The sequence below is a fragment of the Petromyzon marinus genome, chromosome 36 (genome assembly GCF_048934315.1).
Source record: "Petromyzon marinus isolate PM22_M1 ecotype Great Lakes invasive population chromosome 36, UKy_Petmar_22M1.pri1.0, whole genome shotgun sequence".
Lineage (NCBI taxonomy): Eukaryota > Metazoa > Chordata > Hyperoartia > Petromyzontiformes > Petromyzontidae > Petromyzon > Petromyzon marinus.
In genome coordinates this window covers 4000963-4026675 of record NC_133702.1, presented here as the reverse complement: position 1 = coordinate 4026675, position 25713 = coordinate 4000963, and the positions used below count along the sequence as shown (strand labels likewise).

General features: G+C 52.1%; 1 protein-coding gene and 1 long non-coding RNA gene across 5 annotated transcripts in view; one reads left to right on the top strand and one right to left on the bottom strand.

The window, feature by feature from the left end:
- GATA2 (GATA binding protein 2) overlaps positions 1 to 25713 on the bottom strand; it is a 53547-nt gene that overhangs the window by 6486 nt on the left and 21348 nt on the right. For 2 of the 4 annotated variants that reach the window (XM_076072045.1, XM_076072044.1), the window contains exons 2-5: positions 16768 to 17015; positions 10534 to 11316; positions 7570 to 7713; positions 5538 to 5686 (exon numbers count right to left, since the gene is read on the bottom strand). In XM_076072045.1, coding sequence (XP_075928160.1) covers positions 5538 to 5686; positions 7570 to 7713; positions 10534 to 11316; positions 16768 to 17008 — 1317 coding nt within the window. In that variant the 5' untranslated portion in view covers positions 17009 to 17015. Of the gene's footprint in view, positions 1 to 5537; positions 5687 to 7569; positions 7714 to 10533; positions 11317 to 16767; positions 17016 to 18678; positions 19189 to 25713 lie in introns of those variants that run through there. The other 2 variants (XM_076072043.1, XM_076072046.1) reach the window with 2 other exon arrangements.
- LOC142930078 (uncharacterized) lies at positions 980 to 3830 on the top strand. Its single transcript, XR_012946033.1, has 3 exons — positions 980 to 1380; positions 2250 to 2356; positions 2494 to 3830. It is a non-coding gene; the product is annotated as an uncharacterized LOC142930078 (long non-coding RNA).

Sequence of the window (25713 nt, the reverse complement as noted above, 5' to 3'; positions counted from 1 at the left end):
CCTCCCTATCAGCGGCCCATCAGCCAACGTCGTCCTCGTCCGGTCTAATCGGGCGGGAGCCATCTCGCAAGATGCTTTATCTCTTGGCCAATGGGAGACCTGGGGTGCCGCGGTTACGCAGAGTTCTTTCAATTGTTTACGCGAGTGGAGATCGGGAGGGGGGGTGGTGGGGTGGGGGCTATTACAATGGCACACGATGTCCTAGCGTTGCTGTAAATAATGTCCAGTGGAATTGTGGGTTGATGTTAGGATCGTGGGTTGATGTTAGAATTGTGGGTTGATGTCAGAATCGTGGGTTCATTTCAACAGACAATGCACTTTGTTAATCCCGTAAATGCTATGTAGAAAAAAAGTACGAGTCACCTGTCCAGCTGATCACTTTGTTCAAGCTGGTTCAGTGGTAAGCAGCCTGCCCTCACGAAGCACACAGCGATACAATTACACAGAACCACGGTCATGAAATGTAAAGGTTCTACATATCCCGTGGCGTAGCTAGCGGAGTGTGCAGGCGGTGTAACTGCACAGGGACCCACGGGCTGGAGGAGCCAGGGCTCCGGGTTACCAAGAGAGGTGTGTGAGAATCGGAAAGGTGTAGGCGGCAGCCCCACTTCGTTCCTGGAACCCAGGCGCATGCCAACCGTGCGGGCGCTACCGTGACAGCGCACAAATCGTATCCAAGGGCAAAGTCTGCCTCGCCCGGCTGCATTGACCGAGGGGGCAAGTGGGCACGGCGGCAACCCGCTGAGTACGCTCGACCGCGCGGGCCAGCACGAAGCCGAGCATCGCGCTGCGGGCTCTCTCCTCGAACGTCGCCCTCCCGACCCCCTCGCCAGCGCGAGCTCCGTGCCTAATGAGGCCGCGGCGACGACGGCGACGATGACGACGACGACGACGGGCATCGACGCAAACGAATGCACAGACGCACGCGGAACGAAGGGCGGCAAAAAAATAATAATAAGAACCCAGCCCCGCGTGCGTTGGCGCTCGTCAAATTAAAAATGCAAGGGCCCCTGGCGACGGGCGCTGCGCGTTTCGCTCGGGCGGGATAATCTCGCCCGCGCGTCGTGTCTCCGCTGTGCGCGTGAGCGGACCGCATCCAACGCCCTGCGCGCAGAGCATCGGGGTTCGTGGAACGCGGACGACGGCTTGATCGTTGCAACATCGATTGTCCGACAGTGGCGATTCCTCTGTACGTGGAGTTTAGAATTACGGGGGGATCGCTCGTTTTAGCCATTTGCAGAAGTGTTGCTAGCGAGTGCCTACACAGGCTGGGCCGGGGAGTGCAAGGGCGCCCGATGTGGTCAATACCACGGCACGTCTCCCCAGTGCCTGATTATTGAACGTCGCACCGGGTACTTGTTTAAGGCTGAGTCGACCTAGGTGAGTCACAGGAGAGGTTTGTACACACGCACGCACGCACAAGAGGTTTTAAGGAAGGGATTCAATCGAGTTTTGAGAAGTAATTTGGCACGGACAAAAGTAACACTGTCCTCACAGTAGGCGTATTACCAAAGGCAAATCCTTATCACCAGGCAATGGGGAAAAAAAAAAAACCTGATATAACATCAAAGTTGTGGCAGTGGCGTTGAATGTAAATTCATGAAATGTTCTAGATTTAAAGCTTTCGTGACTGCTACGATCCATACTCTTTGGTTCTATTGGGTAAAGTCACGTAGGTGAAAATAACTGACTTTACTCATGAAATGTTCTCTAAAACATTTCAACCACGACTTATGTACGTTGACCAATTCCACGGACGTTACGTGAATATATTTAATTTAATTTCTGACTTGGCGATGGGGGTGTTTATGAATGTGCCGCTGGCAATCCAAAACCTGGAGGTTCAAATTCGCGCCCCACAGCTCGCTCAGCCGTTCATTCGCTTTGAGAGCCATTGACGCGAGCACCACTTTTGTGGGATATCTCACAGACCCGGACTCATCCCCACCATGAGAATGTGGAATTGCCACCGAGTATACGCGAGAGTTGAGCACTGCTCCTATCGTTACTTTGTTTGATCAACGAAACACAAACTGTAAATCAAATTGGCCAAACATTCTGATTTCAGGAAGCTCTTGAAAAACAGCCTGTAAGGTTCTCGTGAGACATTTCCCCCAATAAAGGGACACTATTGCTGTTTTATTAATTGTCATTAGTGTCACAGTTATAGGAACCAAAAATAATAAAGGAGAACTAACGTGTATTATTATATTAATAAAAAAAGATATAATTCGAGTGTGAATTTCCAGGTGTGGTGCAATGGTGGCACGGTAATCAGCTCACTTAAGCTCGATTCCCGGCCAGGGCTAACATCAGCAGCTCTCATCCAATCCAGCGGGGGATTGGCAAAGGGCTTGTAAGTTATCATCATCACCACCACCACCATTCTTACAATCACTATTATTAGACATTTGCGTATGTTTGTTTATAAGCTGCTAACTTTCTCTCCCCATCCCAAAAACCTCGCTCTCTCTCTCTCTCCCTCTCTTCCAGAAATAACAACAACGACGACAACAACAACAATAGATTAACAAACGCCATTGTCGCGAGTGGCGTTGTGCCGCCGTGCCCACTGTGTGCCCGGCGTGCCAGCGCTGGGGGCCACGGTGACAGCATTTCCGTTGTTTGTGAAATCTCACGACGACAAACACAAAGGTGCGGCCCACGGCGCCGTTACGGTGGAGAGACGTTAACTACCTCCCGTGGTATGCAGGAGGTTCATGGGTTCGATCCCGACCCTGACGACGCCTGTATATTTGGAGTTTGCGTGTCTCTCTCTCTGTGGTCGCGTGGATTTCCCTCCGGGTCCTCTGGTTTCCCCCCTCCACATTTAGAATCAACGTAACGCGTTTTTGTATTTGGCTGCTGTACATTTCCACGTGATGATAAGCCACTTCGTTAAGCTATCAGTTGTGACCAGGTCGCTTCTGGGAAAAAAAAAAAACAGCCACACAGCTCAGTGGGTCTCCCCTAGGTAAGAATAACAAAAAAAATATTTTAGTTTTTTAGATTTGAGGGCTTGGGTCAACAAAGCTAGAGGATGAATAAGGGGGCAGTGCCCAGCAAACGTCGTGATGCGACGTCGTGAAGCGACGTTCGCTGGATGGAGTCAGCGGCTGGGGAGGCACGGGTGGGCACGTGCGAGTGACGAAGGTCGTGGTGATGATGATGATGATAGGTCGTGATGATGATGATGATAGGTCGTGATGATGATGATGATAGCTCGTGATGATGATAGGCTGTGATGATAATGATAATAGGTCGTGGTGATGATGATAGGTCGTGGTGATGTTGATAAGTCGTGGTGATGATGATAGGTCGTGATGATGATAGGTCGTGGTGATGATGATGATGATAGGTCGTGGTACCAGAAATGTAATGCCTCCACCACCTCTCTCCTGTGCAATCTTCAACCCTCCCCCCATCGTCATGTTTGTATCCCCTTTCTCTGTGCCCCTCTGGCACGTGGGGCCCGATGGCAGTTGCACCACCTGCACACTCGATAGCTATGCCACCGGTGCGTGCGGGAAGTGGTGGCGTAATGGTCAAAGCACCGCAATACGAACCCGGCTACCTGAGTTCGATTCCCCGCTCACAACCGACAACAGTGGCGGATATCTGAATACCTGACCTGGGTTTCCCCTAGGTCAACTCAGCCTCAAATGAGCACCTGGTGCGATGTGTAAAGCATCGCTACTGGGGAGACAAAGGTGGATGGGCGTGGTGTTGGCCACCCACCCCCTCGTGTGCCATGCCAGCCTTCATCGGCGCCGCTCCACGAACAACAGCACTTGCCCCAACAACCCATAAAAACTATACAAGGGATCTCAGATTTTTGTTTGCTTAATTTTTTTTTTATATGTCTACATCATAGTCCTGTGTGCGTCGTGACCAGGTGGTGCACGGACTCTGTGCGGAGCCAGATTGCGAGAGTTGTGAGTCGTCAAAACCGCTCTGCAGTGGCCTTGAGAGGGACAAAGGAGCTGCCAATCAAACTCGTTTAATCACAGGAGTTCATCTTTTTGACGGGTTGCTGCTCAGCCAAGCGAGCGATACGGCACGTCTGCATCCCTTGGTCAAGGATGGCTCGCTGTTTACGATCTACGTGTTTACAAAATATCATGGAACCGGGCCGGATTACTCGCCGGTCGGTGTCCCACAAACGATATCAGCTCCCAGCACACCAAGTCCACTATGTAGATGTTAACTACCTCGCCTGGTATGCAGGAGGTCGTGGGTTCGATCCCAACCCTGACACCTGTAAATTTGGAGTTTGCGTGTCTCTCTCTCCCCGTGGTTGCGTGGATTTTTCCCCGAGTCCTCCGTTTTTTCTCACCTCAACATTTAGAATCAACTTCACCCCTTTAGAGTATTTGGCTGCTGCTAGAAATTTCCACGTTATAACCCACGTTATAACCCATTTGTGGCCAGGTTGCTTCTGGAAAAATATCTATATAGCTCAGTGGGCCTTACTTCGTAATATAAAAAAAAAAACTATTTGATTTTGTTTAGTGCTCTGGTGAACCAAACCCCCAGAAAGTATTATTTGACAAGTTAAGCCCCGATACGGACAATACCCAATCGTGCTTATTCTAACCGCATGTGTTCTCGTGCGTAGGTTACGCAACGTGTGTGCGCATGTGCACGTGGGCGCGTGAAGCGAGCGCTTTTGACCCCATTAAATTTGCATGGCAGTGCGACATTTCCCCGAAAACTCAGGAACGTGACTTACACTCTATGTTGATTCTACGATGTTAATTTTTTTCCACTAAATTATTCGCGTCCACCGCGTTTGGCGCGTGTTCCTTTTGTTATTGAACTTCATAGAATTACAGCAATGACAACCCAAGCCCTTATCCTAACCGTAGCTCAAACATTATTGCCCTTATCATAAGCCCGAAACACAAATCTCACGCTCGCCGTGGTTACATGGAGGGCATGGGGCAGTGGAGCAGTCGGTTTTCACACAGCGCTACGGACCCCGGCCAAATCCGTGTCCTACCCCAGGCTGCGGCTACAGTCGGCGGGGAGCGTGAGATCTGAACACACAGCAACGACAACCACCGTGCGCCACTAAAGCGATGGTGACTTCACTACGACGCTCGTGCTGGGCCGTCGCGTGAAGTGTGGAAGGCAGCTACGCTCGCTGGGAGGAGGTCGCGCGGGCAGACCCAGGCGCTATGGGGTCGACTGACCGAGGCGGCTGGCGAATGCACCGCGTGTGCCAACTTTCTGCAGATCGGCATAAAGGCAAAGGTACCCCAGTGTGGCCTGCACAGGCTGTTGGGACAAGTGCCATTCGCCACTCAGTGATGACGAAGTCACCACGGCACCTGTGCCAGGTCAAGTGCACTTTGAGGCCACGTGTCGAAAGGCTCGCCGACAGGAGGTCAGGGGTCAGAGCCAGGTGGTGCCATGGGTGGACTGACCGATATGACTGGCCCGATGCACCACCTGTGCCCCCCCCCCCCCCCCCCATACTGTGCCAACTCACGCTCCTCACTCGCACGCTCACTCAGACACTCGCTCGCACTCACCAGTCGGCGCTTGGGCTTGATGAGGGGCCGGTTCTGCCCGTTCATCTTGTGGTAGAGGCCACACGCGTTGCACAGGTAGTGGCCCGTGCCGTCCCGGCGCCACAGTGGGGTGGACGTCGCTCCGCAGTTGACGCACTCGCGCCCCTCGGCTGCGAGAGAGCAACGGCACACGCCACACAAACGTTGCAGACGGCCGCTCCTCCAGCGACGCCGGTCCCGCACTCACGCAGCATAGGTTTGCATCCAGCCCCTGGTATGAACGACTCCGACGCTTGCAGGGATACGTTTCTCGCTGAATTTTTACTTTTTTACTTATTTACTTTTTACTTCCGAGTCGCTGGAAGACGAGAACCGGTGACGCTTGTCTAGCAGTCACAGCGAGAGGTACACTGGATGTGGTGTGCCGACCTACGATATGCCTGAACTGTGTTTCTAAAGCAGCGTCTGAACGCGGTTGGGGTTTTAAAGTGAGCACGTTATTTTGCACCATCCCGGCCAACAGGAGCGCGAGTATCCCTTTTGTAGTCGATGCTCCGATTGCGGTCATCGTTTCGAATGGTTACAGCTTGTTAGGGGTCAGAGAACATGGTGCAAAGCGCGTTTGGTACCATTCTATACCGAGGTGACACTTAAACACAAGCGCCACAGCCAATGAAACTGCAGCCATCTGCTCACAAGCACTTAAGAATTATGCCAATTTGAATCAAGCAATCACTTTGCAGTCTATAACCCTACAAGTGTCAAATCATATCCCTGGGCTGGAGTTAGGGTAAGGGTTCAATCGTTAGGTTACGTAGCCCATTCACGTAATGTGGACACACACACGCGCACAGAAACGAACAGCTCAAATCAAACTCATTTCAGGTCGCTGGAAAAATTTCCAGGCACATTTTGTGCTTCTCAGCTCGCGTAATAACCACAGATAGGTTTTGCGCGGCGTCGTATCTGGCGAGCCACTTTTAAGGGAGACGAAACAACAGCGGATACGTCGTGCAGTAAAACAGGCAAGTCGCGTTTTTATGCGCTGCATTTTACACTTGGGGAGAGTTTTCGTGTTAAATGTAACGAAAAAAGTAAGTTACATTTCGTCGGGCGTTAGAGAGCGCGATGCAAGTGAGTACGAGGCGGGGCCGGCAGGCGTTTCGCGTGTGAACAAAGCGCGTGAGTGCGTTTCGCGTGTGAACAAAGCGCGTGCGTTCCGTCTGGGTGGAGCGGTGAAGCAGTGATCGCGAGCCTGTGCGTAAAAAAGAAAAGTGGAGATTCGGAGCTTTTTGGCTCGTTTAACTTTGAATTCCTCGGTTTGACGATCTATAGTTAGAATTGCCTCTTGGGGTAGCGGAAGTGTTCGTACATTAGAAGCTGTCCCCCCTACAATGACACACGGTGAGTGTCATTGGCGTACGGGTTAATCGTTGCGTATAAAAACGCAGTCATAACTAGAATAATAATTTGAACGTCACGTTTGATCGTGACGTGTGGCACATATTGCGAGGCAGCTGCCCATCATTGGGGGGGGGGGGGGGCGGGAATTTTTTTTAACCGTGAAGCCTCAATTCGGTGCACAATAACGCGAAACCACTCTGTCGGTCCGTAAATGCGTCTTGCAATTTAAAAGAGCCGCATTTAATTCAGGAGGCTTCAAAAGGGTGGAGGGGGTGGGGGGGGGCTCAGCACTGGCGTTCTACAACGAAACATCAACGATGGCCAGCGAGTGAACAGCAGGCAACGGTGTTGGGAGCGAGATTTCAAAACCGAATTGCACATCGCTCGTTATCCACAATGCGGTTTGGGGGGGGGGAAAGAAGCGATTTCGCTCGCACGGGGAGTCCCCCCTCCCCCCTCAACGCGCCACCTCAGCGATTGCCGAACGTCTACACGATGTGTGTCGAAGGCAGGTGCAGAGCAAAAAATTCTGAACAAAATCACGTGACGAAAAATAATTCAAAAAGCAAACAATTGGTTTCGTGTCTGGGGCTTTTTCTCTTTTTGCTTTCTTGTTTTTGGACCAAATGGAGCAGGAAAGGAAGCTCACCGAAAGGATATTTGAGGTTGAGCTCCAAGCTCTCATGCCCAGAGGAAGGCCAGGGATGTGAGGAGGTGGCATCGTGCTGCATGGGGAGGTGGAAAGTCGAGGCACCAGGCATGAAGCGAGATTCTGGAGCCAGGACCGGGTGGCCTGGCAGCAACAGGTAATGGTTTATTGATTTGAGAACATACTTAAAAGGTGATTATTCCACTAGCGTGATGCGCACATCTCCTTTGCGCCGGGGATGTCCGCAAAAATCACAGCAAATGAACCGTTATTATTTTTTTACGCATGACAAAAAATATGTTTTACATCGATCGACCGTTGCGGGTGAGCTCGACAAATATGTGGGCGCCGTGACCCTGCGTGGCGCATCGCGGCAACCCCTCTCGAGAGCGTCCGCCCACTGACAGAGCCAACGTTTTGCGATCAGTAATGCGCCAAAAGCGATTGTTGTGGCCGGACACGCGTTCCAGCCCGCACTTAAGCCATCGCGAATGTGACCGGCTGGACAAAACTGAATAATCGGAACCCAGACATCGGCGCGAGTTCAAGTTCACCATTCAATATTTTTTAGCATACGCGCCAGTGACCGCCAACAACAGCGGTGCGATCAATTTATCACTCTTTTACGCTGAGAGTTGCAACAGATGCCTCGACCGATAGTGGTTCCTATTATTTCACCGGCATCGCCCACTCGCCATTCTCGATCCGCTGCGAAACGATACACCGAGAAATTTACCCGCGACATGCCGAGCCGTGGAGTACATTTTTATCAGCATCGTCATCGTGATTTTACAAATCGCCGAATCCTCCGTCGAGGCAATCCGGGCTTTTGGTCGGGATGCGCAGCCGCAGACAATCACGCGCGTAGCCTGTTTCACTTTTTCCGTGTCGCTGAGGCCAAATTGTGCACGCGCGAATTCCAATAAAATAATAATAATGCTGCGATGCTGCCTTTCTATTCAACTCTTCCCCCCCACCCACACACCCTGACCTTATGCTCTGGGCAAGTTTTGGGCTGGCGAGTTGCGCGCGTGGTGCGTGAATGACGGACGGCACAAACACAGCGGGGTTCGGTCTGCTCCTGACTACGCTTTGCATCGCGCTCTCGGTCATATTCACGGGCGGGGAGAACATTTAGCTACGGCGACGACATGTGGGCAGTGGCATGCACGTAAACAATACGGCGCAAACGTCGCCCCCTCTCTCAGGGAAAACGCACGCGGGCGCACACACACACGCGCACACACGCGCGCACACACACGCACACGCGCACACACACACACACGCGCACACACACACATGCACACACACGCGCACACACACGCGCGCACACACGCATGCACACACACATGCACACACATGCGCGCGCACACACGCGCGCGCGTGCGCACACACGAACGCCAACACGACATTTCAGTGGCGACTTCGCATTGACGCACAGCGTGAAGTTTAACACGTAGGCTTTCGCGACCAATATGCGACGAACGATTGGTCGTTATCGTGGCGGGAACACGTGTAAAGGGCCCTCGTCGCAGGCTCGAGTTTTTAACATTTTTCCCTTAATTGAAGATTGAAGGAATTTCAGTTTACATTCAGGTGCAGCCACTGTGGCCTCCAGTGATGTCACTGCCATACGAGTCACTGGGCATCGCGGGGGAGAGATAACTACCTCGCCTGGTATACGGGAGGTCGTGGGTTCGATCCCGACCCCGACGCCTGCTGTATATTTGGAGTTAGCATGTCTCTCTCCCCGTGGTCGCGTGGATTGTTCTCCGGGTGCACCGGTTTTCCCTTCCACATTTAGAGTCAACCCTTATTTAGAGTATTTGGCTGCTATAAATTTCCACGTGATAAGCCACTTCATTATTTGTGGTCTGGTCGCTTCTGAAAGAGGACTGCATAGCTCAGTGGGCCTTACCTGGTGTTAAAAAAACACGTTACATTTTCAAACGACAAGCGGCCTACTTGCACACCTCCTGGATTTCTGTAAAATATTTAACCATTCGAGTCACCTCTACACTCTTCACTAGCTCTAGAATTCACCCTTGAGCTGGCGTAGGTATCTGAGATGGACTGCAGAGCCTCTTCACTGGAAACATAGGCCGGATTGTATAACCATACAGTCTATAACCACCACTATTGCAATTACGTAATTATCATTACACTTTCTCTTTTGTAAATCCAGGAAAGCATAATTTGAGTCTTGACTCACTTTTTTCCAAGAGAGTCCTACCATTGGGATGTTTAGGCCGGTTACATTTTTTTTCAATGGAACGAGATGCCGTACATATTCGAGATCTCTGATCGGAGATCCATCGCTGTTTTAAGGAAGCAAATTCCGGGCAGGTTTCGACCGATTGTAGTGGGCCAATGAAATCGATGGGACGCGCAGCTCGTTGATGAAGCGTGAACCTCGGCTGCACACGGCGTGAACTTGTGCAGAGAGGACAGACTCTCGGGCCGGTCGGCACCGTTGGGAAATTTTTGTCGGCCCATCGGAGGCTCTCAACAGAATTCATGTTTGGGTGACCCACGTGACCACAATAAACATGATGATGATGATGGCCCAGACGCATGGGACTTAATTTTATCGCGGTTGTGTGACATTTATTAGTTCAAATATCGTAATCGTGCTGCAGAGAAAGATTAGATTTTTTATCTAGTATTTAGTTATTTTTAAAATTAAGTATCCGAGTTCGATTTGATGCACACCTCGTTTTGTATTTTGTTAACAGCCTTGCGCCAATTGCGGTGCCCTTAAACTTTCCCTTATCGTGCCCCCCCCATCCCCACCGCTGGCCTAGCACTTCCCAACTGTTCCAACTGCACTGGGGTTTGGCTCCGCGCGGTGCTGGAAGTGGCCACTCCACGCACGCCAGAAAAGTGTTGGTGACAGGGAGGCTTGGGGGGGAGATGGGAGAGAGGGGGAGAGAGAGAGAGAGAGTCGGTGTCGGGGTTCACTACCTGCGGACGTTCGCGACTTGCTGCGCGGCTTCGGGGTGAACCCTACGGGGGAGCCGCCCAGCAGCCCCCCGTGGGGGTAGAGCGGGTCACCGTAATTGGGCCCGCCGGCCAGGTAGTGCGGGTACATGGGGATGGGGTGGTGCGTCGCCGAGGCGGCCGGATGCTCCCCGCTTCGGGGCGGACTGCAGCTCTCCAACTTGAGTCCACCCTGATCCCCGCCACCTCCCTGCTGCTGCTGCTGTTGCTGTTGCTGCTGCTGCTGGTGCAGGGCAAACGCATTTTTCTGCCCGTGCTGCTGCTGCTGCTGATGCATCTGCTCCTTGTCCATTTCGTCTCTCTGTGTGCCGCGGCCCCCTCCACCCCCTCCTCCCCCTCCTCCACCTCCTCCGCCGGCTCCGCCGCCCGCAGCCCCGGCCCCGCCGCCCGGCGCGTCCACGGGACTGTGCGCCGAGTCCTTGGGCGGCGTCGACGAGAAGCCGAACAGGTGGTGGTGGTGGTGGTGGTGCGGGCTGGCGGCCGACGCCACCCCGCTGCCGCCGCCGCCGCCGCCGCCGCCGGGGCTGTAGCCGGCCAGGCTGCCCGGGTGGGGGTGGTGCGGGTGGTGGGCGTGCGGGTGGTGAGCGTGGGCGGCGTGCAGGGCCGACTTGCCGAACGGGGAGACGCTCCAGGCGGCGGGGCTGTGCGGGTGGTGAGCGCCCAGCGCCTTGCCGCCATCCAGCCACGAGAGGCCGGCCGGCCCCGGCAGGATGTGCGGCCGGCACACCTGGGCGCCAGCGAAGCCGCCTGCTGGGACACACGCGCACGCACGCACGCACAGGGCACACGCACACACGCACGATGATCAGGCAGAGTCCGCTTCCCGAAAAGAAGCCCGCTCCGGCGCGTGGGGAGAAACGTCGGACGTCGTGGCAAAACGATGCGCGGTGTCATGCGTCACACAGCAGCTGTACAACAAAGATCCACTCGCCTCTGTAGCCTTTAACAATCTGTTGGGGCAAGCGCTGTTAGCGAGCGCCTTTAAATGGCCAGCACGGTACACGAGGGGGTGGGTGGTCACCACCACGTCCGGCCGCCTTTGTCTCCCCAGAGGGGATGTTTACACACACCGTACCAGGTACTCATTTTAGGCTGAGTCGATCTAGGGGAGGCCTAGGTCCGGTTCAGATAAGCGTCACCGGTGTTGGCCATGAGCGGGAATCGAACTCGGGTCGCCAGGTTCGTAGCATGGCACCCTAACCGCTGCGCCACAACTCCCCAATTAGTCGCACACCACCACCACTGTGGTCTGTGGGAGTCCGGTGAAGTTGCACCGCCTACACACTCTACAGCTGCCCCAAATGGGAGTCCGTCGAAATCCAACCATGTCAAAGTGTTTCCCCGAGGTTATCACCGATGTGCAACGTGTTGTATAGATAACCTGCACTTTTGTAACACACTTCACGAGCCCAATGATTGTTAAACACGTCCCGCATTAACGTACAGAGTGCCGATTCAAATTGATTGAAAGATATATGCATATATGCATGTGCGCGGACCAGTGACGGTTATCGGAACCAGTCCTGGGCCTCCCCCAGGTCGACTCAGCCTCAAATGAGTAGCTGGTGCAATATCTGAACCAGCCCTACATTTATTGCCCCCAATTCCTCTTCACCAACTTACACTGAACCAGAGTGGTGAAGTATGGTCAAGCAATTCCCGTGACTAAGCCGCCGGCCGGTGTGAGAGAGTCCTTAATCCAGCAGTGGATCGACAAAGGGCTGCACGTTACATATGTTCTTAAGATTAATAAATAAAAATAACTCGATTTGATAACATGTCACTGTGCTGCATTGAACATATGAAGAATTGTCTATCTGTCAGTCAAAAACTGCGTAAAGGCAATAATTGGTGCACCTGTTTATGTTTTCTTGTTTGTTTGTTTTCAATATAAAGCAGCGCAGTCATTGAGGCATGTGGCTGCAAGGCATCAGCAGCAGCCAGGCGGTAAGCCCCCGCTACAAATAATTGCCCAAGCTCTGTCGCCCTCTACGTATATTGACGATGTCTTCAGCCAATCAATGAGTGGCTGGCTGCACACGTGCATCGGGGTCGGGGTGCGTCAGGCACAATCGTGACAGGCAGGTGGAGTGCAAATCCTCCACTCTTCATAGCTCTTACCCAGACCTCTGCTTCTTTATCTGCCTCTGCATACTGTACTTGTATCACGCATCACTGGGTGTCCGCTCGCTCTCGTTGGCTCGTCTCGTGGTATTTTAAATCCAAGCTTTTACGGCATTCCTTCAGCTGCAAACCGATCCTTCAACGTGACACGAGCGAGTGAGCGAGCGAGCGAAGGGGCGGGCGGGCGAGTGAGTGACCGAGTGGGTTAGTGAACGACTTGGTGAGTAAACTGAGGGGAGTGAATGATTGAGTGAGCGAACGAATGAGTGAGTGAGCAAGAGAGGAAGTGGATGAATGAGTGATTAAGTGTGTCAAGTTAATTAATTAATTCCTTTGTAGAAAGAGCAAGTGAGTGTACTGTGTGTATCCAGGTATTATCATGTACCGAATTACATAGTAGGGCACGTATGTGTATGCACCAGAGATGATGTGTGTGTGCGCATCACCGATGCGTTTACACGAAGCAGTGCCTTCAAATTATTTCGCATTGCGCTCACGAATGGCTCTCTGGAGACGCGTATACTTGCGGTGTTAATAACTTTCGTAATGAAACGTGATGGGGTGGGTGTTGGGGGGAGGGGGGGTGAATAGCAGCACCTCGTACTCCAAGGGGGCTGGAAAACCTGGCGGGCCTTAGCCGGCCCAGACGTCCCGTGGCCACACGTGGGCCCATCGCTTCGATACGGCAGGTCAGCGATAATAAAGCACCGCTTGCGAGCAACTTATCCGCACAAATCGAGGGATGCTGGAGAGGAGGCATTAATTTCGCTGTGGCCAACATTCGTTTGTTTCTATTTGCACCGAGCGCACAGCAAACTTAAGACTATCGTTGGCCACGTTTGTTGTCTGATAAGTCTGAGGGGTGAGCGCGCGTGCGCTTGTGTGTGACAACGTGTGGCTTACGGAAGGCATTTGGAAGTCACATTCAGACACTGCCCTGATGCACTGTGTGTCCACTGCACAGGTGTATCGAGGGAGAGCGCCAAATTGTCTGCCTTTAAAACGCCCATCGTACGATTTGCCTCCGTAAATAAACATCTCACGTCACCGAACACAAACTCTAAGCCTCGGAAGGGAGAGCAATGGCTGGCGAGGGTCCCCTCTTGCGGAAGAAACCTCGAGACTCAGGGAAGCTTTGCCGCGATAAAAAGTAAAAAGGAACGGATGACATTGTGACAATTCGTGGTGTCGCCACTCCTGATGCTGCTGCTCTGAATTGAACCGTGGAATTCCAAACCCGGGTGGCTCAGAGCCACTCGCAGAATGAGAATCGACCAGTCACCCCTCTATTGCCGCTCGTTTTGATAAACGAGATATATAACAAAACCTTTTGCAATTCATGATCCCATGTTGCATCATCGGGAAAAAATAAAACATCGGCCAGAGCTATAACCTCGCTACGGACACCTCACTTGAGTGCCAGACCATTTTCAACGTGCGATCACTCAACGTGATCGAGAGATACACGCACGACGGTCTCACTCATTCCTTCAGCGGGGAATTTAATTACCCACGAGTATAGCCTCGCGACTGACACCCAGCTTCACTACAGTCGAGAGCGACCCAAGCAGAAGGTCCAGGGCGTAGCCATAAACCGTGGGTTGGGAATCAAACCGATACGACCGAGGTTCCAGCGGCAAAAAAAGAAGTCGCAACCTCGCCGGGCCGGTTAAGTGTACGCCTGGGGCTTTTTGTTTTCTCTGAGTCGACGATTCTGAGTGAACGAGCAGTGGAGAAAGGGGAGACGGGAGCCCTCAAGTCGAGATAACGAGTAACACCGCACCTCACACTCTCCCACATTGCTGCCCTAACCTATCGGGCAGTCGGCATGCGCGTCCCACAAACCCCAACGTATGCGTGGTTTTAACAGGAATGCGCTGCGCGCGCGTGCGTGTGCTTGTGTGTGTGTGCGTTCGTATGTGTGTGTGCGTTCGTATGTGTGTGTGTGTGTGCGTTCGTATGTGTTTGTGTGTGTGTTCGTATGTGTGTGTGTGCGTTAGTATGTGTGTGTGGTGCTGGCCACCCACCCCCTCGTGTGCCGTTCTGGCCTTCATTAGGTGCTCGCTAACAGCACTTGCACCAACAGTCTGTTACAGGCTACATGGGGGATCTTTGTTTTTGTTTTGTGTGTGGGTGTAGTGGGGGTGGGGGTAGCGTTGGGTGGTTAAGCGCACTGCGCAACGAACCCGGCGACAAGAGTTCGATTCCCGCTGACGATCAGTACCAGTGGCGAATATTTGAACTGGTCACGTGCCCCATCACTTAGGTCGACTCAGCCTCAAATGAGTATCCGGTACGGACTGTAAACATCGTCACTCACCGTGGAGACAAAGGCGGTCGGGTCTTGTGGTGGTCACCCCAACCCTCTCGTGTACCGTATCGCTAAAAGCACTTGCCCCCAAAGTATGTTAAGGCTCTGAGGGGGGTCTTTGTCTTTGCAGTGGTTAGCGTACTTGCACAAAAATAGCATCATATTAAGTTACGTTTTCACGTTAATGTATTCATGAATATATAGTCAACCTCTGGTATGCCGTAACGTCGCCGCTGGCAGGACAGTTACGTAAGCTGTGCATTTCACTGGACATCATTCATCTCCACTTCAGTGACCCAAAATTAATTCCACGCACGTGAGAAACGTCCACGTTGCCGCTCAACGCATCCGAAAGCGAGTTTGCCGCTTTGCGAATTCTCACCAATCGGTGCAAAGTGCCTGGACCGCACGACGCGATTTGCCATCGATAAACGTCGACTTTGAAGCGTGAAAAAGCCGAATTGTGAATTCACTTTAATTCTAACGAATGTTATTAGTGGTTAAGCGCGGATGTCCAATTCTACCATCTGCCCGATACAATAATGTGCACAGTATGAATAAAACGATGTACAGTTTTATAAAAAAAATGGATTAACTGTTATTGGCAGATGTGCTGCTACCACACATTACGCTGTTTTGTTAATTAATATTGACTTGTACAAAAAAAACAATCAAATGTAGTGTCTACAGTAGACTGAGTGAGCGAATGCTGCACATCAAATTGCTGAAGGTCTAACGCGCTCACATTTGGCATGATGAATACAGTGTAAAATAATACAAAAAAACAACAACAACAACAATATTACAACGGAAAACCATTTGTTTATAAATGTGCGACCTAGAATTACGGCGACGATCTTTGATCGCCCTCGCCATCAGGGCAAGCGGCAGTGAGCCCAAAGGCTCGGGGTGCGGACTCAAGCCTCGCATTGAACCCTCACCTCCCGTCACCAGGGAACTAACTAATTCGACACCCGCTCAGCAGAGTGTGACGCTAAACCCCCATAAAAAGCGCCGCTGACGAGCTTAATCACACAGCAGGCAGACGTTTCGGACAACGGCCCTTTTCTCGGAGAGACGCACGCAGCGTGAGATAGAATATCAATGCCAGGATGATATCATGGGACCTGTTTTTGTATGTGTGTCTGATTAATGCAGACTAGTTTCCTTGCAAAAAGATATCTACTTATTGTTTGAACATCTTAACACCTGTTTCATTGCCAGAGAGGGTAACACGTGTTCTTATTTTTAATGCAATGATTGTTTCAGCAACTTAGAACCCCGATGATGAAAAAGCTGTGGGCAAGTGTGCGCGAAACGTCAAACATCATTCCGGGTAGGGAAAAAATAACTGAAATACACAACGCGCTTAACGACGCAAAAAACACAGCTGGTCTGCTCCTGTCTGCCGTGGATTTCACAGGGACTCTAGTCAGCTCTGAGTCCAGTTGAGACCGGACGAGGGAGGAACTCTGTGGAGTGACCGGGGTGAGACGAGTGGGGCGATGAATGACCGGCACACCGAGATGCACGCGAAGACGGTGATGGTGGTGATGGTGATTATGGTTCTTGGGGTGGTGAGGTCAGCGTGCACACACGATGATAATGGTGATGATTGTGAAGATGATGATGATGATGACACGGGGGGAGGGTTGCGTAGAGACACGATGAAGACGATGATGAAGGTGAAGATGATGGTGATGACACGGAAAGCGGTGTGGCGGGGGTGGGGTGGGGTGATGGAGAGGACGGCCTGGACTCACTGTGTGTCTGCCTGTAGCCGTGCACGGCGGCGCGGGCGTGCGCGGGGCTCGCGTAGTAGGGGGACACGGGGTTGCCCTGCCCGTCCAGGTGATTGAAGAACACGTCCACCTCGTCTGGAGGCAGAAGCTGAGAGGGCTCAGCGTAAGCCCCGTGCGGCAGCTGCTCCATCGGGTGCTGCGCGCCGCTCAGCACGGCGTTTGGATGCGAAATCCATCGGGGCTGTTCGGAGCTCACCTCCATGCCGGCTCTGTGCCACCACCGGAGTTGGGAAGGAGGGGAAGGGAGGATGGAGAGGAAGGGAAGGAGAGAGGCAGGGGGAGGGAGAAGAGCAGCGGGCGATAACAGGGTATGAATCAGAATGCGCGCGTGGGATAATAGAATATGCATCACGTGTCCATCCGGTAAGCGAAGCGCGTGGTTGGTAGGGACCACGGTGCAAGAGATTCAGTATGACCCCCCCCCCTTCCCACTTTCCTACTGCGCACCAAGCAAACACCTCGTTATCTTTAAGAAAATCAAACAAACAAATTAACCGGGGCGAACGTCTCAAACGTGGCCGAACCCTCGGAGGTGCCCGACACTCACGCGCTCAAAGTTCCGCACGTGCGGGTTTCACAAGCCCACTGGCTGTGCTGCCACCTCCTGGCCACTGCCTCCTAACAAAGTGGGCGTCGAGAGGTTGTCAAACGTCGACGTGATCCGCCAACCCTGGCATCTCAAAGCGGCACTCGGGCTCGTGCTCGTGAGATTGAGAACGCGCGCTGTCTTTGGTTCTATATGCGTTAAAAGTAAAATAATGATTAAAAAACCCACGTGGATTTCAAGTCGGTTACGGATGCACAGTGACACGACGGCTGAGTCGAGCGAAGGCGCAGCAGCAGCAGCAGCGAACGAGACACAGCATAGCACACGCACACACACAAAGGACTCGACATAGGCGTTAAAGCAAACATAAAAACCCGAAAAGGTCAATAAAATAGACGGCGACAGAGGTGATGATTTCCGCACCTCCGGTTAGCACGCTTGGCTACGTACGCTGCACAAGAAGTTCAACAAACATACACACAACACACATACACACAACATACATACACACAACATACATACACACAACATACATACACGCGATTACGCGGAATATGAATTAGCGTCGCGTGCATAGCGAAGCTCCACCAACAACAAATCATTACACGTGTGGTATGTATAGCTATATATAGGATATATACGATATATAGACGATATATACGATATATAATGGAATTCAGCGCTTACTGCTCTATCAAACTAACGAGTAACAGCATGAATCGCGTTAGTAATAAGAGTTGCACATTCTAAGCTGACCATAATACATACAAATGTATCCCGTACATTATAAACATTACACACCACGTAACGAATATTAATTCCGGAGCACACGACGCGTAATACATTAGTTCAATGCAGCGCGTAAAACAATGCTCATGTATATACACATTTGCGTGTATACGCTTGTATGTCTGAAGACAAATATGCGAAAAAAAGACTTCGTATATTAACGTACATTTATTTTTAAATCTTTGCGCGATCTCTCTTGCAAACATAACTTTCCTCCAACAATATTATTTTAAGCCTTTGGTCAACAGACGCGGAGTCCCTCTGCGTACCGTGACGGTCGTTTGGGGGGTCATTTGACCATACCTCGCCACGCTGGTCAATGCGGCTTGGTTAAAGTGCTTCGGTGTGAAGGGTGTGGAGAGTTTCGGGTATCTATCACTCGCCACTGAGCTCAACTGAGGCCGCCAGCGGAACCCTACAGACGTCTGCTGATCGCCGTCTTACTTTACTTTACCAGTTACTTACGACGTGCGTTCCTCTGTGTGTGTGTGTGCGTGTGTGTATGAGCTGTCATTGCAGAGTGCACGCTCTCTTACTTTGTTTTACCATCTACCACCGGAGGAAGCCGTTGCCGACTCTTCAGACGATCCACGGATATGAATACACAGAACGCTAATATAAATCAAACGTATCCCGAATAAAGTCGACGAAACGTCGTCAAATTTGCGTGCGGCGACCGAAGAAGTGATGTGGCGCGCGTGGCAAGGACTCGCGCGACGACGATCGAGGAATGCACCCGGAGCCAGGAACAACGACGCAATGTCGCCTCGAATTCGCTTCGCTCTTCGCGCGGTGCGTGCGCGGTGTGCGCGTGGTGGGTGAGTGAGTGCGCGTGGTGGGTGAGTGAGTGCGCGTGGTGGGTGAGTGAGTGCGTGTGGTGGGTGAGTGAGCGCGTCTCGTACTGGGGACCGCGCTAATGCCAAAGCGAGGGTACAATGGACCGAGCGCAGGCAGAGAGGGAGGTGTGTGTGTGAGTCGAGTCGTAGCGCCGCGCGCGTGCCTGCGTGTGTGCGCGCGCGTGCGTGTATGTACGCGTTCGAGGGCAAAAAGCCCACCCCTCTTCCTTCCCCTCCTCCTCCTCTCCACCCCTCCCTCCCTCCCCCCCCAAAAGAAAGCCAGCACCACCCACAGTCCATCTCAACGCATTCTCCCCTTCACCCCATCTCTTCTCCGACCCGCCCAGCTGACAGACCCACCCATAAATGCGCCCCTCCCACCCTCCCCGCAGCTCGCCCGCTTCTTCACTGGCGCCAGTCCGACCCAAACCCAACCTCGTAACCTCGTAACCCCCCCCCCACGCACAAAAGACAAAGATCTCCCGTGTAGCCTTTACACACTTTTGGGGCAAGTGCCGTTAGCGAGCAGCAGCACCTATGAAGAAGGGCCTGCACGGCACACGAGGGTGGTGGGTGGCCAGCTCCACGCCCGGCCGCCTTTGTCTCCCCAGTGACGATGTTTACACACCGCACCAGGTACTCATTTGAGGCTCAGTCGACCTAGGGGAGGAGGCCCAGGACCGGTGCAGATAATCGCTATCGCTTGTGTTGGTCGTGAGCGGGAAACGAACTCAGGTCAACGGGTTCGTAGCGCAGCGCGCTAACCGCTGTACCACCGCTCCCCATACTACACACACACCGCCACCCACTCCCAAACACTCACTCCCCATCAACCTAACCCCCAACCAACCCCACGCTCAACCCCCCAACCCCCCCAATCCCTTTGCGCCGCCACACGCCGCTTGCAATTGGTGCACGGAACTCACTTAAGATTTTGTTCCACCAATTTCCAATTTTGCGCGCTTCGGTCGCCTAATAAATATCAGACTCTGAACGCGGGCGGTAAGGGTCTGCTCAGAAGCTCTCTATTACAAATACATATATATATACCCCGAGGAGCCTCTACAGCCTGCTTGGGTGAAAGTGATGGGTGAGCGAGCATTCTGTATACACGCAATAATAAATGCAAAGATTTCCACCGTACAGCTTCGTGGCAATTACTGCGAGCGAGAGTCTATGCAGGCTGGCACGGCGAATCAAGAATTTTCTGTGGCCAGGGCCACGCCCGATCCACGACCTTTGTCTCCTCCAAAATGCGACCGTTTACCTAACCGTAAAAGGTATTCATTTAAGGCTGAGTCGACCTACGCGGAACGTGAGATATCTTTCGCCACTGCTGTTACAAATTGTGGCCGGGAATCAAGCTGAGGCTGCCGGGTTCCTAGCGCAATGCGCTAACCGCTGCGCCACCGCTGCCTCTTGACACACACACATCATCGGTTGCGTAACACTGCCGCGTTTCGTGCGGACAGCGTTCACGCGGTTCAGTTTCTGTTGTTTGTTTTAATTTCGCCTGCACCGAGAACGATTTTTTCAAAGGCTTCGAGTGAAGGATTTACGCGCATTCGCGTACAAGTATTCACACGATAAACAAACACACACACGCGCACACAAACACCTACACGCACGCGTGCACGCATACATACAGACACAAACATAGACGCACACCAACGGACGTCACCACGGCGCCTGTGCCAGGCTAGGTGCACCTCGAGGCCACGTGCGGTGTTGTGCATGCTCACTGCCAGGAGGTCACGATTACCGAGTTACACACACACACACAAAGGTCCCCCGTGTAGCCTTAACAGACTATTGGGTCAAGTGCTGTTTGCGAGCACCTATGAAGGCCGGTACGGCACACGAGGGGGTGGGTGGCCAGCACCACGCCCGACCGCCTTTATCTCCCCAGTGGCGATGTTTACAAACTGCACCAGCTACGCTGTTGAGGCCGAGTCGACCAGTCGGAGGCCCAGGACCGGTTCAGATAATCGTCACTGGTGTTGGCCGTGAGCGGTAATCGAACATCTCACACACACGCACGCACGCGCGCGCTGTTCAATCAACACCATCTCATTCCGTTTACACTATTAGCCTGTACACACACAGACAGAGAATGGCGCTTGCTGAGCCAAATGCAAACAATTAACTCCGTCGATTAACGAAAAGCAAATAAACTCTTCGGCGTCGTAAGATAATGTTGCGTCGCGGTGTTTATTAACATGCTTACTGGATGAGCAAGCATCTGCAACGGCGCGCGTGTTCATCGTCTCGTGTGTGCGCGGGATGAGATTATTTATGCTCAGACACTCGCGTTGCTCCGTATGCACGTTAACAGCAATGGGTAATGCATTGACGTTCGTGTGCCGTGCCGGCCTTCATCATAGGCGCTCGCTAACAGCACTTGCCCTAACAGTCTGTTAAGGCTACACGTGGGGAGGAGGGGGGTGTGATTTTTGTATTCGTTACGCGTGTGCGTACATTTTTTTATTTTGGTGAAATAGATACGATGACGTCACAGAAGCGCAACACACGGTGTGTGGCACTGACGTCACTGACGTCACATGACGCCATGCTCACTGCGCTGCGTGTCAGCGAGCTCGCCACAGTAAACATCAACTCCAAGAGTGAACGTGCGCTGGGTGAAGGCCTGCCCACACCGGGGTCGTTTGACCATACTTCACCACGTTGGTCAGTTGATTGACGACTAGGGATTCGTCCGTGGCGGGTTCACATGTAGGACTCGCCGTGGTCGGGAATGGAACTACTGGACATCTGTGAAAAAAGAGCTTTATAGCTCATCGGATTTCTCCAGTACGAATACAAATATTCTGAAAAAAAAATAAAAAATATATATATTCTGAACTCACGTGGAGCCGGGGTCAAAGGGCAGTGCGCTAACCACCGCGTCACCGCTCGTTCCACTCGCAACGCAATTTCTGACGCTTCTCAAACGTTTGAGATTCTGGATCGTGACACGGCACACGATGCCCTCCTGACTTCGATATCCGGCCGAGGATAAAAGTCAGTGACGAGTGGATGTCCGAACCCGGTCATGGGGCGTGGTGAAGTATCGTCAACCGGCCCCGTCGTGACCCACATTGCGTGCGGAGGGGAGATCCTACTTCCTGTAATTGGCTGACAAAGGACCGTAAATTATAATAATAATGATCATTATCACAATTATAAATTACAATTACGGATAACGATTGCAATGTATTGTGCCCTTATATATACACACACACACACTGTGACATCTCAAAGCGCTTGAAGAAAATCCCACGGATATAATAACGTACCATCAGAATATTTCTTTTATACTGCAGGAAGAATCCGATGAGCTATAAAGCTCCCCCCCCCCCCCCCCCCACAGATGTCCAGTCCGTAGGGGCGGATAAGAACGTTGCATCGCATCGTGCATCGGCGTACAAGTTGCGCGTGACGCAACAAACAATACACTCTGAGATGTTCGCCCCAAATCTCGCCCCGCGTCGGAAGCCACGCAGCCTTTGAGCCTGGGTTGCGCTCGGGTGAAGCCACCCAACTCGCATTAGAAAAAACAACACCAACCAAGCCAGTGTTGTAGGTTTGAGCGAACATCCCCATCGCCCGGACTGCACTCTGCTTCAACCGCCACGCTGGACATCTTCGATCACAACAGCAGGCCACACGCGACACTCATCCAGCAGTGGATTGACGCACGTGCTGTACATCACGCTGCACTTACACACGCGCATGAACCCGCCTCTACGCTGCACTGCTTTACGCATGTAGAGCGCGCGCACGCCCTTACAGCAAATAATGTTGATTATTATAGGAAGTGTTCTGCAATCGCCGTCGTTCATCGCGATTGACGGGAGTAATTTAAGGGGTGTCCACCGCCCAGAGCGACTGAACTCAGCCCGGTCCCCTCCTCCCCCACCCCCTGCACCCCTCCCTCCCCTCCCATCATCTCTGAGCCTAACCCCTAATTCCTGTTCATCTCTCCCCTTCGACCAGCAGCGGCGGCGGCGGCGGCGCTCCGGAGGGTTCGCGAGAGAGACGTGGCAGCGAAGCGAAACGTCGGCACTCGAATTTGAGTCCAGCGGCACGGCGGGGATGCCACCGTCCTTTTTCGAGTCGACCGCGCGCGAGCGATTCGGTCGCGCGCAACTCCGTCGGTTTGCGTGCGACTGAGTTGAGAGTCGCTTGCGCGCGTTGGAACCCCCCCCCCCCCACCCTTGCTAAGCAGTGTTGCAAAAATAATTGGCAGGGATTTATGCACTTATGCAATTGTACCCAGATACTCTGTTTTGTATTATTAATGTTTCGTGATTTGCCTACCTTTTCTCTTACTTTGTAACTCGCTGATCCGCCCCTACTGGACATCTGTGAAAAAAGAGCTTCAAAGCTCATCGGATTCCTCCAGGATGAATTCAAATACTGATTCTGAGTTGCCGACTGCTAATTTAAAACAAAGAGTCGGTAGTGGAGCTGACTGCTCCGATGTGGTACTTGCCGTAAAGCTTCTATTAATATCATCATCATCATCACCACCTTCATCACCTCATCATTACCATCAACACCATCAACACTGTTATCACCATCATTAACACCATCATCGATCTATACAGTTTTCTGTATATTCCGCTGGCAGTAATGTCGAGTTGAATTAGATGGAATGCAACATTAAGTATACATTGTTATGCTTGATAGAAACAGGTAAATTGCATTCTCCAGCTACAAGTCAGTCAATCTCTCTTCCCTCCACGCACTCTCTTCGCTCCGTAGAAGGACCCTTGCCCGAAACTTCAGCCTCGTATTTGTGGTCTGCTCGTAAGCCAGCGTTGATAACGAACGCGTTGGGTTTGTATTTGATTTACGTGTCAGTGCCGGCTGCAAACGAGCAATCCTCCCCTTGCACTTTTGCTGTTACATATTTCTCTTCTCTCTCTCGAGAGAGAGAAAGACACGAGCACCGGTTGGGCGGTGTGGGGTGCGGGGAAGGGTGTGAGAGGGTTGGGGAAAGAGACGTGCATCCAGCAGTGGAGCGAGCAAGACCCTTGAGATCACTTGCTCTCGGGGCTGTGAGCATTCGCGAGCCACGTGAGCGAGCGCCCGCTCAGAGACGCGGAGACTGGGTAGAGCGATTACGCCCTGCGTGGGAACACCAAATTCCAAAGGCTGACGCCGGTTTTGGGTATCGTGAGGTTCAATCAAAGATTTCAATCGTGTTTGTGTGTGTATGCGCGCGTGTTGTTTGCTTGTTGAAAATGAAAACAATTCATTTGAAGTACGCTCGAGGCCAACCTGTACACACACCCACCACCACCACCATCATCACCTCGATACCATAATGATTACAGCTAGCCGATGTAATAACATCACTGTGCTATGCTGTTAATTTTTTTAAACAACATAAATCGGCGACATGAGGTCACCTACCGACGTTACCGACCATACTGTGCACCTTAAATCACGTGTGCAATGCACGCGAGTGTTCATATGTCGATGTACTAACAGGTAATCGTTTACAAAACATGCATGATCGTTCTGCGTTAATGCGCACACACTAGTGCATCTGGTTACAATGCAGACGCAACTGTCAACGTAATGCATTTACCATAACATGCACGGCGACGCATGCAATGCATTAGTCCGTATCAATGCATTAGTCCGTATCAATGCATTACTCCGTATCAATACATTAGTATTCTAAGAGCGTAGACGCGGTACGTAAATTCGCTAATCGCGTATGTCGTGAGTTTCTCGAAATTATCATATAAGCGTCGCCTATTTGGAATCGTGTAGACCTCTATAAGTTCGCGTCCAATTAGGATCCCCCACGGTGCAAAGCAGAGAGGGTGAACTGCCGAAAAGATGGACAGGTCACCAGCGATCGTTTCGAGCAACGCCTCGATGCTGCTGATGAGCCCCCGCGTCTCGAAACCGGTGCATGCAGAGTTTGTTTGTCTTGAAACAATACCGCTGAAATGACGCACCCCGATAATGGCAGATAATGGATCGCGTAAGAAACATATATATATCTATATATTTATACGCAGACGCTTATTTGCGTAGTCAATATCTGAATAAACATGTAGTAAAATGCATTAATTTTGGGTGGTTAGCGGCACTCGGAGGCCTTCGTCCAGCAGTGGATCGACTGAGCTGTATTTGTTCTCATGCGTACGATGCGAATTTCCCTCCCAACTCGCTGGAACACATCAGGCACGCAGAGGTTTCTCCACAGCAGTATATATACAGTATATATATACTGTATGTATGTGTGTATATAAATGCAGTGTGGAATTTAAACAGTCGAGAGGACTAATGGGGTAAGGGCAACCACCTTTACGGATCACGTCAAATGTCATTTCCAAACGCTTTGTCCAATGAAAGGCAATTCAAGAGAGGGCATGCTCCACATATGACTCGTGTGTGTGTGTGAGTGTGCGTGTTTATAGAGCGGTAGTGTAGCAGTTAGCGCGCTGCGCTACGAACCTGGCGACCCGAGTTCGATTCCCGCTCACGGCCAAAATCAGTGACGATTGTCTGAGCCGGTCCTGGGCCTCCCCAAGGTCGACTCAGCCTCAAATGGGTACCTGGTACGGGGCAGGTAAACATCCCCTCTGGGGAGACAAAGGGCGGTCGGACGTGGTGGTGACCACCCACTCCCTCGTGTACCGTGCTGGCCATTTATAGGTGTTCGCAAACAGCACCTGACCCAACAGTCTGTCGAGGCTATACGGGGGATCT